The 15,237-nt window shown below is 45.2% G+C and overlaps 2 protein-coding genes across 2 annotated transcripts in view; one reads left to right on the top strand and one right to left on the bottom strand.

Moving 5' to 3' along the window:
* Positions 1 to 7,924, top strand: part of dnaaf6 (dynein axonemal assembly factor 6) — a 306,696-nt gene extending 298,772 nt beyond the window's left edge. The window contains exon 7 of the mRNA XM_072504956.1: positions 7,732 to 7,924. Within this exon, the coding sequence (XP_072361057.1) occupies positions 7,732 to 7,861 (130 nt within the window). The 3' untranslated portion in view covers positions 7,862 to 7,924. The remainder of the gene's footprint in view (positions 1 to 7,731) is intronic.
* Positions 7,925 to 9,949: 2,025 nt separating this feature from the next.
* LOC140420860 (cyclic nucleotide-gated channel alpha-2-like) overlaps positions 9,950 to 15,237 on the bottom strand; it is a 128,305-nt gene continuing 123,017 nt past the window's right edge. The window contains exon 7 of the mRNA XM_072504952.1: positions 9,950 to 11,514. Within this exon, the coding sequence (XP_072361053.1) occupies positions 10,121 to 11,514 (1,394 nt within the window). The 3' untranslated portion in view covers positions 9,950 to 10,120. The remainder of the gene's footprint in view (positions 11,515 to 15,237) is intronic.

Below are 15,237 nucleotides of genomic sequence, written 5' to 3'. Positions count from 1 at the left end.
TTAAAAGTTGCGCAACATGTGATGAAACGGGTAGCGGACAAGAAATCCAAAGTTTGTAGTTTTGCCCGTGGAGATAAAGTTTTAGTATTGTTATTAGTGGTAGGTGAACCTTTAAAAGCTAGGTTTTGTGGACCTTATTAGATTGAAAGGAAATTAAGTGAGGTGAATTATGTGGTAAAAACGCCAGTTGGAAGGAAGACTCACCGAGTGTGTCATATGAATATGCTTAAAAAGCATTTTGAAAGGGAAGGAGAGCAAAAGGAGAAGGTTTCAATGATTCTAATTCAAAGTGATGAACCAAATCCAGATGACTTTGAATTTGACATGCCTCAAATTAAATTGGAAAGCGAGGATGTTCTTAAAAATTGGGTTAAATTGTTGAGTTACCTTCCAGAGGAAAAATGGACTGACCTGAAAGAGTTATTGATATCACATGAGCAAGTTTGTGGAGATAAATTGGGAAGTACTAAAATGGCTATACATGATGTAGATGTGGGAAATGCTGTTCCAATCAAACAACATCCATACAGACTTAACCCTTTAAAATTGGCACAGGTTAACAAAGTGATTGAAAGTATGCTGAAAAGTGGCATAATTGAAGTTGGTTGCAGCCAATGGAGTCACCCATAGTGATGGTACCTAAACCAGATGGTACCAACGGTTGTGTATGGACTATAGAAAGGTTAATGCAGTTATAAGAACGGACTCTTATCCTATCCCACGTTTGGAGGTTGCATTTAGAAAGTAGGTCAATCAGCTTTTATTTCCAAACTGGATTTACTTATAGGGTACTGGCAGGTACCTTTATCCGAAACGGCGAACGTGATTTCAGCTTTTGTGCCTCTAAATGGCATATACCAATTCAAAGTTATGCCATTTGCATGAAAATGCCCGGCCACAATTCAACGGTCAACTAACAAAGTCGTTTCAGGATTACCCAATTAGAACATAGAACATAGAACGTACAGTGCAGAAGGAGGCCATTCGGCCCATCGAGAATGCACTGACCCACTTAAGCCCTCACTTTCACCCTATCCCCATAACCCAATAACCCCATCTAACCTTTTTGGTCACGCAGGGCAATTTTACATGGCCAATCCACCTAACCTGCACGTCTTTGGACTGTGGGAGGAAACCAGAGCACCCGGAGAAAACCCACGCAGACCCACAGGGAGAATGTGCAGACACCGCACAGTTACCCAGCGTGGAATCAAACCTGGGACCCTGGCGCTATGAAGCCACAGTGCTATCCACTTGTACTACCGTGTTGTCCACATTGTGCAGTATACATCGACAATCTGGTAATTTTCAGCCAGACATGGAAAGAACATTTTTAAAACTTCTGATTGAGTTGTTCGATCAACTTCAGGAGGCGGGTTTGGTGGTAAACCTAGCCAAAGGTGAATTTGGAAAAGCCCAAGTCACTTTACTTGGCCTTACAATCGGACAGGGTCGAATGGTCTCACGGGACGTGAAAACAAAAGTTATTGGGGAGTTTCCAATACCCTCGACACGAAGGGAAATAATGCGATTTCTTTGCATGAGTGTATTCTACTGAACATTTGTGCCAAATGTTCGCTGTGTGTTTGCTCCACTGATGGACTTGCTGAAGAAACATCGAAAATGTCAGTGGACAGCGGAGTTTCAACAGGCAGTTGACTGCCTGAAAGCTGAGATAACCAATGCTCATGTGTTGGAGAATTACAAGGGAGGTGTCATGTGAAAGTACCTTTAAGAATTGGGTGTTTGTAAAATAGCTGTAGTGGATGTACTTTTAAGAAATGGGTGTTTATCAGTGATGTCAGAGAGTGGGTGGAGCTGGGCTGTCTGTCTGCTTTTACTTTCGCTTTGGACTGTCTGCTACAGGGTGTGTTTTAGTTTTGTTTTGAGAGCTGGATAGCTGCAGTCACAGCAAGAAGGTGTATTAGTCTATCTCTCTGCAATCTAAAGACTGTCTACAGATCTTTTGGTGATTTAAAAATAATACCTGTTTCTGTAGAGAAGTTAAACCTGATGTCTTTCTCTAAAAAGGGTTTTTATTTGTCTTATGGATGTTGCAAGGAAAGATTAAGAGTTACTTACAGAGTACTCTATTCTTTGTGGAATTTATTGGTGTTGATATTTGTTAAGATGTTTACTGTGGGTTTATAAAGTGTTAACTGGTTTTAATATTAAACATTGTTTTAATTTAAAAGTCCTTTAACGCTATATTGCACCACACCTGTAAAGTACACCCGTGTGCGCCCCATAACCACAATCTATTAAAAGTTGTGGGTCAGGTGAACTCCGTGATATACTTTGGGGTTCTCTAAATCCTGGCTCATAACAAGGTTCAGAACCCTGGTCTCAGAATCAACACCTTGATAAAGAATTCTACCATATAATGGTCACTCATCCCCAAGGGTTCTCTCACAATTAGATTGCCAACTAATCCTTTCTCATTGTACAACACCCAGTCCAGAATTGCCTATTCCCTTTTTGCTCCTCAACATACTAGTACAGGAAACCATCCTGTTCACACTCCAGAAATTCCTCCTCTATTGTACTGTGACTAATTTGAGTCACCTAATCTATATGCAGATTAAAGTCATCCATAATCACAGATGTTCCTTTATCACATGTATCTCTGATTTCCTGTCCAATGCTATTCTCAACATTGCCATTACAGTTTGGTTGTCTGCATACCACCCCTAAGAATGTGTTTTGCCCCTTGATGTTTCTGAACTTGACCCAGACAGATTCCACATTATCTATACTAATTTCTTTCCTCAATATTGTATAAATATCTCCTTTAATCAACAATGCAACTCCATCACCTTTTCCTTTCTGTCTCCCCTTCCTAAAAATTGAATAGCCCTCAATGTTTAGATTCCATCGTTGGTCACCTTGGAGCCATGTCTCCGTAATCCCAATTATATCATATCCCTTGACATCTATCTGCGTTTTATTCCGGAATGCTCCACCTGTTCAGGTATAAAACCTTAACGCTCGTCCTTATAACGTTCCTTGTCCTGTCCCTACTATTTTTTACAGTGCCATTATCTAATACAGGCCCTTGATTTCTCTGCCTATCACTTTTCTTGTTCTCCTTTCTAACTTTTTCTCTTGGTCTTAATTCCCCCTGCTCTAAATCCCTACATAGGTTCACATCCCCCTGCCTTATTAGTTTAAACCCCCCCAACAGATCTAGCAAGTACCCCCCCCAAGGGCGTCAGTCCCGGTCCTGCCCAAATATAACCTGTCCAGTTTCTACAGGTCCCACCTCCCCGAGAACCAGTCATAATCATAATCGTTATTGGTGTCACAAGTAGGCTTACATTAACACTGCAATTAAGTTACTGTGAAAATCCCCTGGGGCCACATTACGATGCCTTTTCGGGTACAATGAGGGAGAATTCAGGACGTCCAATTCACCTAACAAGAACATCTTTCGGGATTTGTGGGAGGAAACTGGAGTGCCCAGAGGAATCCCAATGTCCCAATGCCCCAGGAATCTATGGGGTTTAATTTAAACAACCATGATTTCTTCTCCCAACACTTTTCCGTAAACAGAAAAGTGTTTTTGTTTCTGATTTTCCCCTTCGTAATTCCCAACCCCTCAGTTTTGGTGTGATCCAATGTTTATTAATAACCTCACAGCAAACTCAAAATAGGGTGAACTAAAAGTTTATTTTACACACTCAAAACACGGGAGGGGGTGTCGCTATGTAGCCCCCCATATATTCAAACAATAAGGAAGGATAGAAAGAGGTGCAAGACCAGGACCACAGAAAAGAAAATAATTATTGTTTTGCTTAAGTCCAGAGACCAGAATCAAAGTCCAGTGATGTATTCCTTCATAGAGTCAACAGTTTGAAGACTGATGCCAGATAATCCACTTTTCCAATAGTGATAACTTCCACGGTGAGAGAGGCACACAACGGCAAATTAGTCTTGTAGGCGCTGGAACAGGAGTTCAAAAGTTCCAGTAGAAACAATATAGGTGGGGAACCAAGGTATTCAAAAACCTGGGCAAGGTCCTTTATCGGCTGCTGCTTGCTGGATGGAAAATGGCAGTCAGCCTTCTCTTAGCTCCACAAGGCTATGTATATATATATATATATATATATAAACAGTGAGGTTTTAGACCTCCAACGAGCACACTTAGACACTCAATTATCAAAATATTATGATAAATTTTGTTTGGAAAATTAATGAGTCATTGAGTCTGCGTCGGTCACAAACAACCACCTGAATATTCTAATCCCATTTCCCAGCACTTGGCCCATAGCCTTGTATGCCTTGGGATCACAAATGCACATCTAAATACTTCTTAAATGTGATGAGGGTCTCTGTCTCCACCATGCTTTCAGGCAGCGAAACTCCCACCATGCTTTGGGTGAAAGGTTTTTTCCTCACATCCCCTCTAAACCTCCTGCCCTTCCCTCCATGAAGGGGAAAGGTTTCATCCTGTCGACTTTCTCTCTGCCCCTCATTATTTTATACATCTCAATCATGTTCCCCCCCCCCCCTCAGTCTCCTCTGCTCCACGGAAAACAATCCAAGCCTATTCAATCTCTCATAACTAAAACTCTCCAGCCCAGACAGTACTGCCAAGGTGCCAAGCTGGCATTTGTAGCGCATGCGTAATCGGGCCGGGGATGTCCTTCGTGGGTGTTGGCAGGGAAGCAGGGAGGTCTGGGGACCCTACCATCGTGCATATGGGCTGGTGGGGCAGTGGGGAAGGTCAGGGTTCGCTTCAGGGACCTCCGAGATCGGGACGCCATTTTTAAATGTCGTCCCAATCTCTCGATACACTGGGGAGTTCCGGCGAACGGAGCTGCCCACTGTACAAAACAGGGCTATGTGCGGGGTCAGCTGCGCAGTCCCCGTTCAGGCCCCTTATACAGGGCCAGTCAAGGACAGTAGTGGGAAGTTGTGCGTGGAGTCCGAGGAGATAGGAGAGGTGCTAAATGAATATTTTTCGTCAGTATTCACACAGGAAAAAGACAATGTTGTCGAGGAGAATACTGAGATTCAGGCCACTAGACTAGAAGGGCTTGAGGTTCATAAGGAGGAGGTGTTAGCAATTCTGGAAAGTGTGAAAATAGATATGTCCCCTGGGCCGGATGGGATTTATCCTAGGATTCTCTGGGAAGCTAGGGAGGAGATTGCTGAGCCTTTGGTTTTGATCTTTAAGTCATCTTTGTCGACAGGAATAGTGCCAGAAGACTGGAGGATAGCAAATGTTGTCCCCTTGTTCAAGAAGGGGAGTAGCGACAACCCCGGTAACTATAGACCAGTGAGCCTTACTTCTGTTGTGGGCAAAGTCCTGGAAAGGTTTAGAAGAGATAGGATGTATAATCATCTGGAAAGGAATCATTTGATTAGAGATAGTCAACACGGTTTTGTGAAGGGTAAGTCGTGCCTCACAAACCTTATTGAATTCTTTGAGAAGGTGACCAAATAGGTGGATGAGGGTAAAGCAGTTGATGTGGTGTATATGGATTTCAGTAAAGCGTTTGATAAGGTTCCCCACAGTAAGCTACTGCAGAAAATACGGAGGCATGGGATTCAGGGTGATTTGGCAGTTTGGATCAGAAATTGGCTCGCTGGAAGAAGACAAAGGGTGGTGGTTGATGGGAAATGTTCAGACTGGAGTCCACTTACTAGTGGTGTATCACAAGAATCTGTTTTGGGGCCACTGCTGTTTGTCATTTTTATAAATGAACTGGAGGAGGGCGTAGAAGGATGGGTGAGTAAATTTGCAGATGACATGCGGAAGGATGTTACAAGTTACAGAGGGACATAGATAAGCTGCAGCGCTGGGCTGAGAGGTGGCAAATGGAGTTTAATGCAGAAAAGTGTGAGGTGATTCATTTTGGAAGAAATAACAAGAAGACAGAGTACTGGGCTAATGGTAAGATTCTTGGCAGTGTGAATGAGCAGAGAGGTCTCGGTGTCCATGTACATAGATCCCTGAAAGTTGCCACCCAGGTTGAGAGGGTTATGAAGAAGGTGTACGGTGTGTTAGATTTTATTGGTAGAGGGATTGGGTTTCGGAGCCATGAGGTCATGTTGCAGCTGTACAAAACTCTGGTGCGGCCGCATTTGGAGTAATGCGTGCAATTCTGGTCGCCCCATTATAGGAAGGATGTGGAAGCATCGGAAAGGGTGCAGAGGAGATTTACCAGAATGTTGTCTGGTATGGAGGGAAGATCTTATGAGGAAAGGCTGAGGGATTTGAGGCTGTTAGAGAGAAGAATGTTAAGAGGTGACTTAATTGAGGCATACAAGATGATCAGAGGATTGGATAGGGTGGACAGTGAGAGCCTTTTTCCTCAGATGGTGATGTCTAGCACAAGGGGATGTAGCTTTAAATTGAGGGGTGATAGATATAGGACAGATGTCAGAGGTTGGTTCTTTACTCAGAGAGTAGTAAGGGCAGTGGAGTGCCCTGTCTGCAACAGTAGTGGACTCGACAACACTAAGGGCATTCAAATGGTCATTGGAGAGACATATGGACAATAAGGGAATAGTGTAGATGGGCTTTAGAGTGGTTTCACAGGTCGGCGCAACATTGAGGGCCGAAGGGCCTGTACTGCGCTGCAATATTCTATGTTCTACAGTGCGACTCGCCATGTGTTTCTCAGCACTGCAAGCGTCGGGAAACAGGCACCTAAAAGCGCTCGCTATGGGACTTTGTTCCCATTTGGATGAATTGCGCCCTGAGTCTCCCAGAGAATTTCGCCCTCTGTTTCTGTTTCCACAGATGCAGCCAGACCAGTTGCGTATTTCCAGCATTGTGTTTTTATTTCAGATTTCCAGCATTGGCAGTAATTTGCTTCTTATGAAAATTTGGTATTTACATAACATGTTACACAGTGTTCCAAAGCATTTTGCACTTTATGATTACTTTTCAAGTATAGGTACTGATGTAGTGTAGAAACCGTGGCAGTGAGTTTACACAGAGCAAACACCAACCACAGCCAAATGTTAATGACCAAATGTTTTCGTTATATTGATTGAGGGATAAATAATTTTAAGGGCACCGTGCAGAACCCCTCCCTGGTAGGTGGGACCATGGTTCAACCTTATTTGAAAGATGGTACCTCAGAGAATGCTGCACTCCCTCAGTACTGCACTGGAGTGTCAGGCAAGACTTTGTGTTCAATGTTTATCAGGGATAGAGTTGTCCTGCCCACAGTCTGAAACGTCGGAGCTTGGCTCCACCAACCCTAGAAGCTGCACTGATTTTGTGAATGTCAGGTAATTAGTGGCCTGAAGCTATGGCCTCAACATCCCTGAGGCAGGGTATCCCGCCTCCAGAATCTTCCAGCCAATCAGGTCAGTAATTCTTCACATCTCGAAGAGCCACTGCCTCGGATCATAGAGAGCTGGGGGGGGGGGGGGCGGTCTCTGATCACAGACCGGGGTGGGGGGTGTCTGATACAAAGCGTGGGGGGTGTCTGATCACTGAGAGTGGGATATCTGATCACCACGAGCGGTGGGGGTGGGGGCCTGATTACAGAGCGCAGAGGGGGTGGTCTCTGAAACAGAGAGTGTGGGGGGAGTTCTCTGACATATGAGCAGAGGGAGTAGGGGTCTCTGATCTGTGATTCATAGAGAGTGGGACCTCAGCTTTAATACACTGGTTGTTGGTTTATGAATCTGTAATGGGCCATCTGTGGGTTAGTTAAACTGAGTGCTCTCCGCAGTCTCTTATCTTCCTGACTTTCTCTTGTTTTGCAGTAAACTGGGATTGCACCTGCCCCATCCAGTGGACAGTAAGAATGGAAAAGCTCAGTTCATCACCGACACTCATATGCTGGAAGTCACTTTAACTATGAAGAGAGAGTTTGATTTCATTAACTTTGCTTGAGCCAACTAATGAAGATGAGGATCTTCAGGTGGAATAGAGTCAGATTAAAATTGGTGACAGATACTGGTGTGTACCCCTTTGTGTTTCTGGACTGTCTGCCTGCATTTAATAGTTATTTTTTTAAAGAGGGAGTTCCATGTAAACACCTCATTCACAAAGTAGAATGCGATTAAAGAATTACATCACCATCTTTGCTCTGTGCAATAAAATCATAACCTGGCGCAGGAAACAAATGTAAAATTTCACACTGAGCACAGAATCTTTGTGCTGATGAACTATATGATTTGTTTAGAGAGAAGCACCACAGGTTGTTAACGAGGGAGACCTTCCACATGCATTGGGACCTCATTCTTATAGTCATATCCTAAGGAGATTTGGCTTGTAAAGTAAAGTGCTACTCTATTACAGCTACTTTTTCCTGTGATTTGCGTTTAGAAATTTGGAATAGTTTGATAAATGCTAATCTATTAATGACAGCAGTGCTGTGCTTTTGATGTGTGTTAAAACAATTGGAGATGAGGTATTAGGTTGGATTATCTTTTCAACCAACATGCCTGGATTGGAAGCCATACTGATGAGCTGGATGCCCCCTGTAGCATGTGAGTGGCTCCTGGTGAAATGAATAATCTGAGTCCAGCTCCCTAATAACACCGGGCGTAACACAAAATTCTGCATCATTCAGCATACATTGACAACTTCACAGCTTGGGTTGGTTTGAAAATGATAATGGTCAGACTGGGAGAATATTGTGAGATTGCACTGAAAGGAATCTTTTGGCAGTCCCTTTGATCGAGGATGACTTGCTTTGACTCCAGTTCAATGTTTTCTGTAATGGCTGATAATTCCAGTGCACAATCTGTAGATCTGCCACATGTGGGTCAGGTGATGTTTAAAGGGTTTGGTCGATGGTTTGTTTGATGGTTTGTGTGCTCCCTCTGATACTTCGACTTCACCCCCGCTCGTTCCCGATGAAGTCTCTCGATGTGTTTGATTTTATTTTATTTTATTTATTTATTATTGTCACATGTATTAGTATACTGTGAAAAGTATTGTTTCTTGCATGCTATACAGACAACGCATACCGTACATAGGGAAGGAAGGAGAGACTGTAGAATGTAATGTTACAGTCATCACTAGGGTGTAGAGAAAAGATCAACTTAATACGAAATTAATACTTAATTCAAAAGTCTGATGGCAGCAGGGAAGAAGCTATTCTTGAGTCGGTTGGTACGTGACCTCAAACCTGACGGAAGAAGGTGAAAGAGAGTATGTCCGGGGTACGTGGGTCCATAATTATGCTGGCTGCCTTTCCGAGACAGCGGGAAATGTAGACAGAATCAATGGATGGGAGGCTGGTTTGTGTGATGGATTGGGCTACATTCACGACCTTTTAGTACAAAAAGATTCATCTTCAGTTCTTCACATAATCCTGTTGCTTATTTGCCGGAAGCTACAAAACGGAGGAAGCACTCCTCAGTAATTTCGCGCCCAGAGTACGTGATGTCAGTGTACCGGGCGCATGACTCTGCCGTTACTTCTGGGAAGCCAAAACGATTTGAAAAAAATCTGCTCCTGGAACAGTGCGCTGACATACTGAGGAGGCGGTCTGCCCTGCTCGGCTCCGGGTCTGCGCACTGCTACATCCGGCTGAGGGGACACGCATGCACAGGACAGCCGGCATTTTTAAAAGCCGGTCCATGCCGTTGGGCACTTCCTCCCGCAATCGGGAACGCCGCAATCGATCGCTCCGCGACCCTTCCAACACCTGCCCTTGACCCACTCGTTGGTCGTGACCCTGAGTTTGAAAATGACTGGGTTAGAGAGAGCGAGGGGCAGAGAAAGAGAGAAAGAGGGGTAATCAGCCAAGGTTTCTGTCCAGTATCTCCTGCTGGAAACTATGTACAGACACCAATGAAAAGCAGGAATGGTTGTGGTTGGGTTGTCTAACAGTCCTTAAACCTAAAGAATGGGCTGATGTGGACAGTGTGTAGGGTGCACAGTTCGCCTGGAATCGGATTTTCAAAAGAGACAAGCCAAGAATAAACAAGGCACCACACAGTAGAGAAAGAAATATCATTTTGTTGGTGATAGTTGTGAATACCGTTTTATTAATTGCACCTCCCTTCCAAAGGTGTCACGGTGATGTACTAAATGTTACACAATATAATGGTAGATTTGATGAAACCTCTCCTGGTTCAGCTACTAACTAAGCAGACTTGTGGGTGTCCGCAGTTTGTTTTAGTCAGCACTGCAGCAAACTCACTGATTTTCATTGAAGCTGTCTGAACTAGCAGATACGGAGCCAAAATCCAACTGCTTTAGTTTCTTTTCAATGATTGATAGTCTCTGTTTTAATTTCTGTTGAGTTGAGTTGTGCTCATTTAATAACCTTGCAAATCGTGTTTGTAAGGTATCAAGATTTGATTCAAGTCTCTCCACTTTTTCCTCCATGTCTTTCTCCCCCGTTATCACTTCCACACGTCCTTCATCCAGCAATCCTTCTTTTATTAAAATCTCTTTGCCTCGCTCTTCTAGAACTTTCTTAGCTTCTGGAAACTCTATCAAGGCTTCCATTAGGTCATCTTTCGACAGACGGAAGAGATCAGAGTATCCTATGCTGCGGATATTTGCTGTCCTTCTGTTGCCCATCTTACTCCCCTCAATGTTTAAGATACTGATCTCTCCGAAGCAGCTACCAGCGCTCAGGATGACATACTGCGTTACCCCATCGTCAGCCACCACTGCCAGCCTCCCTTCCTTAATGATGTACATTTCTTTCCCAATATCTCCCTTGCGACAGATGTAATCTCCAGGACTGAAGACTTGAGGTCTTAGCTTTAATACTAACTCCACCAACAGGCCGGCCTCACAGTCTTGAAAGATTCGCACTTTCTTGAGAGTCTCCAGGTGGACATTGATAGCGATTTCTGCCTTCAGGATATCCGGCAGACTTTTCAGCACTTCATGCTCATCAACCGTCTTTTTATTGGCCCAGAGATAATCAAACCATTTAATAACACGGGCTTCGACCTCCTTGCTGACCTTTCGGAACTGCATGTAGTGTTTGATGGCATCGACTTTGGCCTGAAACTCTGTACGGGCTGCATTCATATTGGAAATCATTGATCCGACATTGCCCACAATGGTAGCAAAGATGAGAACTCCCACCAGAAAATCAAACACCACAAACAAAAACTCGACATCTAGGACTGGTGCTGGTGTCTCGCCAATGGTAGTGAGTGTGAGTGTTGACCAGTAGAGGGAATATATATATTCCCTTGCCAGATAACCGTGGTCAGGGTCTGAAATGTTCGGATACACCCAGCTATCAGAGCCAAATCCAATGGTCTTGGAGATAGCATAGTAAAGACAGGCATTCCAGTGAATAATAATCAGCAGGTAGAGCAGCAGATTGCCAATTCGGAAGACATTGGGGTAGCTTGTTCTGGTTTCTGTCCGATCACAAAACTCAAACATCCGGGAGAATTTGAGGAGGCGATTGAAGCGGAGCTCAGGGTAATTCCATCCCATGGCCAAGTAAGCCAGGTCTGTTGGTAAGATCGAAATAATGTCCAACTTAAACTGTAGGGTTTTGACACAATTATCTTGCAACTTCTTCAAATCTGTGACCAGCAGACCTTGTTCAAGAAACCCTGCCAAAGAATAAATGAGCAGTGTTAATGATTTAACTGGACCTAAGCCAGTCTGAATATACTATCCTGTTTCAGTACAAATATTCATTTCTTTTTGTTGCCACTGAGAGAAAATTACAACACAGAAAGAGGCTAATTAGTGACAGACAACAAATGCTGGCTCAGCTCGGGACGCTATCATCCCATGAATGAATAAAAAAAACCTCCCTACCCTCACCCTCGATGCTGCCATCTCCACACCCTCACTGTTCCCCACCATCACACTCACCGCCGACATGTCCCCACCCTCACTGCTCTCCACATTCACCATCACTGCTGCTGTCTCCCCACCCTCCCTGCTCCCCGCCACCACCCTTGCCGTTGCCGTCTCCCCACCCTCACTGTTCCCTATCCTCACCTCGCCGCTGCTGTCCCCCCCACCCTCTTTGCTCCCCACTCTCAAACTCAATGCTGCCGTTTCCCCACCCTCACTGCTCCCTACCCTCACCTCGTCGCTGCCATCTCCCCACTCTAACTTCTTCCTACCCTTATTCTCATTTAAAAAAAAAAAAATTGGAGTGCCCAATTCATTTTTTCCAATTAAGGGACAATTTAGCGTGGCCGATCCACCTAGCCTGCACATCTTTGGATTGTCGGGGCAAAACCCATGCAAACACGGAAAGAATGTGCAAATTCCCCATGAACAGTGACCGAGAGTCGGGATCGAATCTGGGACCTCGGCGCCTTGATGCAGCAATGCTAACCACTGCGCCTCAGTGATGCCCTCTATCCTCATTCTCAGTGTTGCCATCTCCACACCCTCACTGCTCCTCACCGCCGACATGTCCCCACTCTCATGCTCCCCACCCTCACCCTCAATGCTGCCATCTCCCCACCCTGACTACTCCTTACCCTCATCCTCAATGCTGCCATCTCCCCACCCTCACTGCCTCTCACCGCCGACATGTCCCCACCGTCACTCTCGATGCTGCTGTCTCCCCACCCTCACTGCTCCTCACCACTGATATGTCCCCACCCTCACTGCTCCCCACTTTCACCCACAATGCTGCCATCTGCCCACCCTCACTGCTCCCACCATCACCCTTGATGCTGCCGTCTCCCACCCTCAATGCTCCTCACCCTCGCCGCTGCCATCTCCCCACCCTCAATGCTCCTCACTGCTGACATCTGCCCACCCTCACTGCTCCCACCATCACTCTTGATGCTGCCGTCTCGCACCCTCACTGCTCCTCACCCTCGCTGCTGCCATCGCCCCACTCTCACTGCTGACACTGCCCACCCTCACTGCTCCCACCATCACCCTTGATGCTGCCGTCTCGCACCCTCACTGCTCCTCACCCTCACTGCTGCCACCTCCCCACTCTCACTGCTGACACTGCCCACCCTCACTGCTCCCACCATCACCCTTGATGCTGCCGTCTCGCACCCTCACTGCCCCTCACCCTCGCTGCTGCCATCTCCCCACTCTCACTGCTGACATCTGCCCACCCTCACTGCTCCCCACCATCACCCTTGATGCTGCCGTCTCCCACCCTCACTGCTCCTCACCCTTGCTGCTGCCTTCTCCCTACCCTCACTGCCCCTCACCTTCACTACTCCCCACCCTCTCCCTTGCTGCTGCATCTCCGTACCCTCACTGCCGACAAAACAGTCTGTATTTATTCAGTTAATCGCAGCCAGAGTAGTGATTCAGGGTTACAGTGGCTCTCCAAATGCACTCCAATATATATACTAGGAGCAGGAGTAGGCCATATGGCCCTTCGAGCCTGCTCCGCCATTCAATGAGATCATGGCTGATCTTTTGTGGACTCAGCTCCACTTTTCCGCCCGAACACCATAACCCTTTATTCTTCAGAAAACTATCTATCTTTATCTTGAAAACATTCAATGAAGGAGCCTCAACTGCTTCACTGGGCAAGGAATTCCATAGATTCACAACCTTTTGGGTGAAGAAGTTCCTCCTAAGCTCAGTCCTAAATCTACTTCCCCTTATTTTGAGGCTATGCCCCTAGTTCTGCTTTCACCCACCAGTGGAAACATCCTCCCCGCATCTATCCTATCTATCCCCTTCCTAATTTTATATGTTTCTATAAGATCCCCCTGCATCCTTCTAAATTCCAACGAGTACAGTCTACTCAAACTCTCCTCATAATCCAACCCCCTCAACTCTGGGATTAACCTAGCGAATCTCCTCTGCACACCCTCCAGCGCCAGTACGTCCTTTCTCAAGTGAGGACACTAAAACTGAACACAATACTCCAGGTGTGGCCTCACTAACACTTTATACAGTTGCAGCATAACATCCCTAGTCTTAAACTCCATTCCTCTAGCAATGAAGGACAAAACTCCATTCGCCTTCTTAATCACCTGTTGCACCTGAAAACCAGCTTTTTGCGACTCATGCACTGGGACACCCAGGTCTCTCTGCACAGCAGCATGTTTTAATATTTTATCATTTAAATAATAATCCCTTTTGCTGTTATTCCTACCAAAATGGATAACCTCACATTTGTCAACATTGTGTTCCATCTGCCAGACCCTAGCCCATTCACTTAACCTATCCAAATCCCTCTGCAGACTTCCAGTATCCTCTGCACTTTTTGCTTTACCACTCATCTTAGTGTCGTCTGCAAACTTGGACACATTGCCCTTGGTCCCCAACTCCAAATCATCTCTGTAAATTGTGAACAATTGTGGGCCCAACACTGATCCCTGAGGGACACCACTAGCTACTGATTGCCAACCAGAGAAACACCCATTAATCCCCACTCTTTGCTTTCTATTAATTAACCAATCCTCTATCCATGCTCCCTTAATGCCATGCATTTTTATCTTATGCAGCAACCTTTTGTGTGGCACCTTGTCAAAAGCTTTCTGGAAATCCAGATATACCACATCCATTGGCTTCCCGTTATCTACCGCACTGGTAATGTCCTCAAAAAATTCCACTAAATTAGTTAGGCACGACCTGCCCTTTATGAACCCACGCTGCGCCTGTAAAATGGGACAATTTCCATCCAGATGCCTCGCTATTTCTTCCTTGATGATAGATTCCAGCATCTTCCCTACTACTGAAGTTAAGCTCACTGGCCTATAATTACCCGCTTTCTGCCTAACTCCTTTTTTAAACAGTGGTGTCACGTTTGCTAATTTCCAATCCGCCGGGACCACCCCAGAGTCTAGTGAATTTTGGTAAATTATCACTAGTGCATTTCCCTAGCCATCTCTTTTAGCACTCTGGGATGCATTTCATCAGGGCCAGGAGACCTGTCTACCTTTAGCCCCATTAGCTTGCCCATCACTACCTCCTTAGTGATAACAATCGTCTCAAGGTCCTCACCTGTCATAGCTTAATTTCTATCAGTCACTGGCAGGTTATTTGTGTCTTCCACTGTGAAGACCGACCCAAAAAACCTGTTCAGTTCCTCATCTCCCATTATTAAATCTCCCTTTTCATCCTCCAAAGGACCAATATTTACCTTAACCATTCGTTTTTGTTTTATATATTTGTAGAAACATTTACTATCTGTTTTTATATTCTGATCAAGTTTACTCTCATAATCTATCTTACTCTTTATAGCTTTTTTAGTCCCTGCGACATCCAGCCCAGTCTCGTTGAATAGTTCCTCTAAGGCATCCAGGTGTGAGTCCATGTAGCAAATAGGTGTGCCACACTGAACAAACAGACTTCACACAAGCTATGTTCCCTTGAAGTTGTGTGTA

The sequence above is a fragment of the Scyliorhinus torazame genome, chromosome 5 (assembly GCF_047496885.1).
Source record: "Scyliorhinus torazame isolate Kashiwa2021f chromosome 5, sScyTor2.1, whole genome shotgun sequence".
NCBI lineage: Eukaryota > Metazoa > Chordata > Chondrichthyes > Carcharhiniformes > Scyliorhinidae > Scyliorhinus > Scyliorhinus torazame.
Note: the sequence above shows the minus strand (reverse complement) of the source record. Positions and strands in the feature narration are given on the sequence as shown.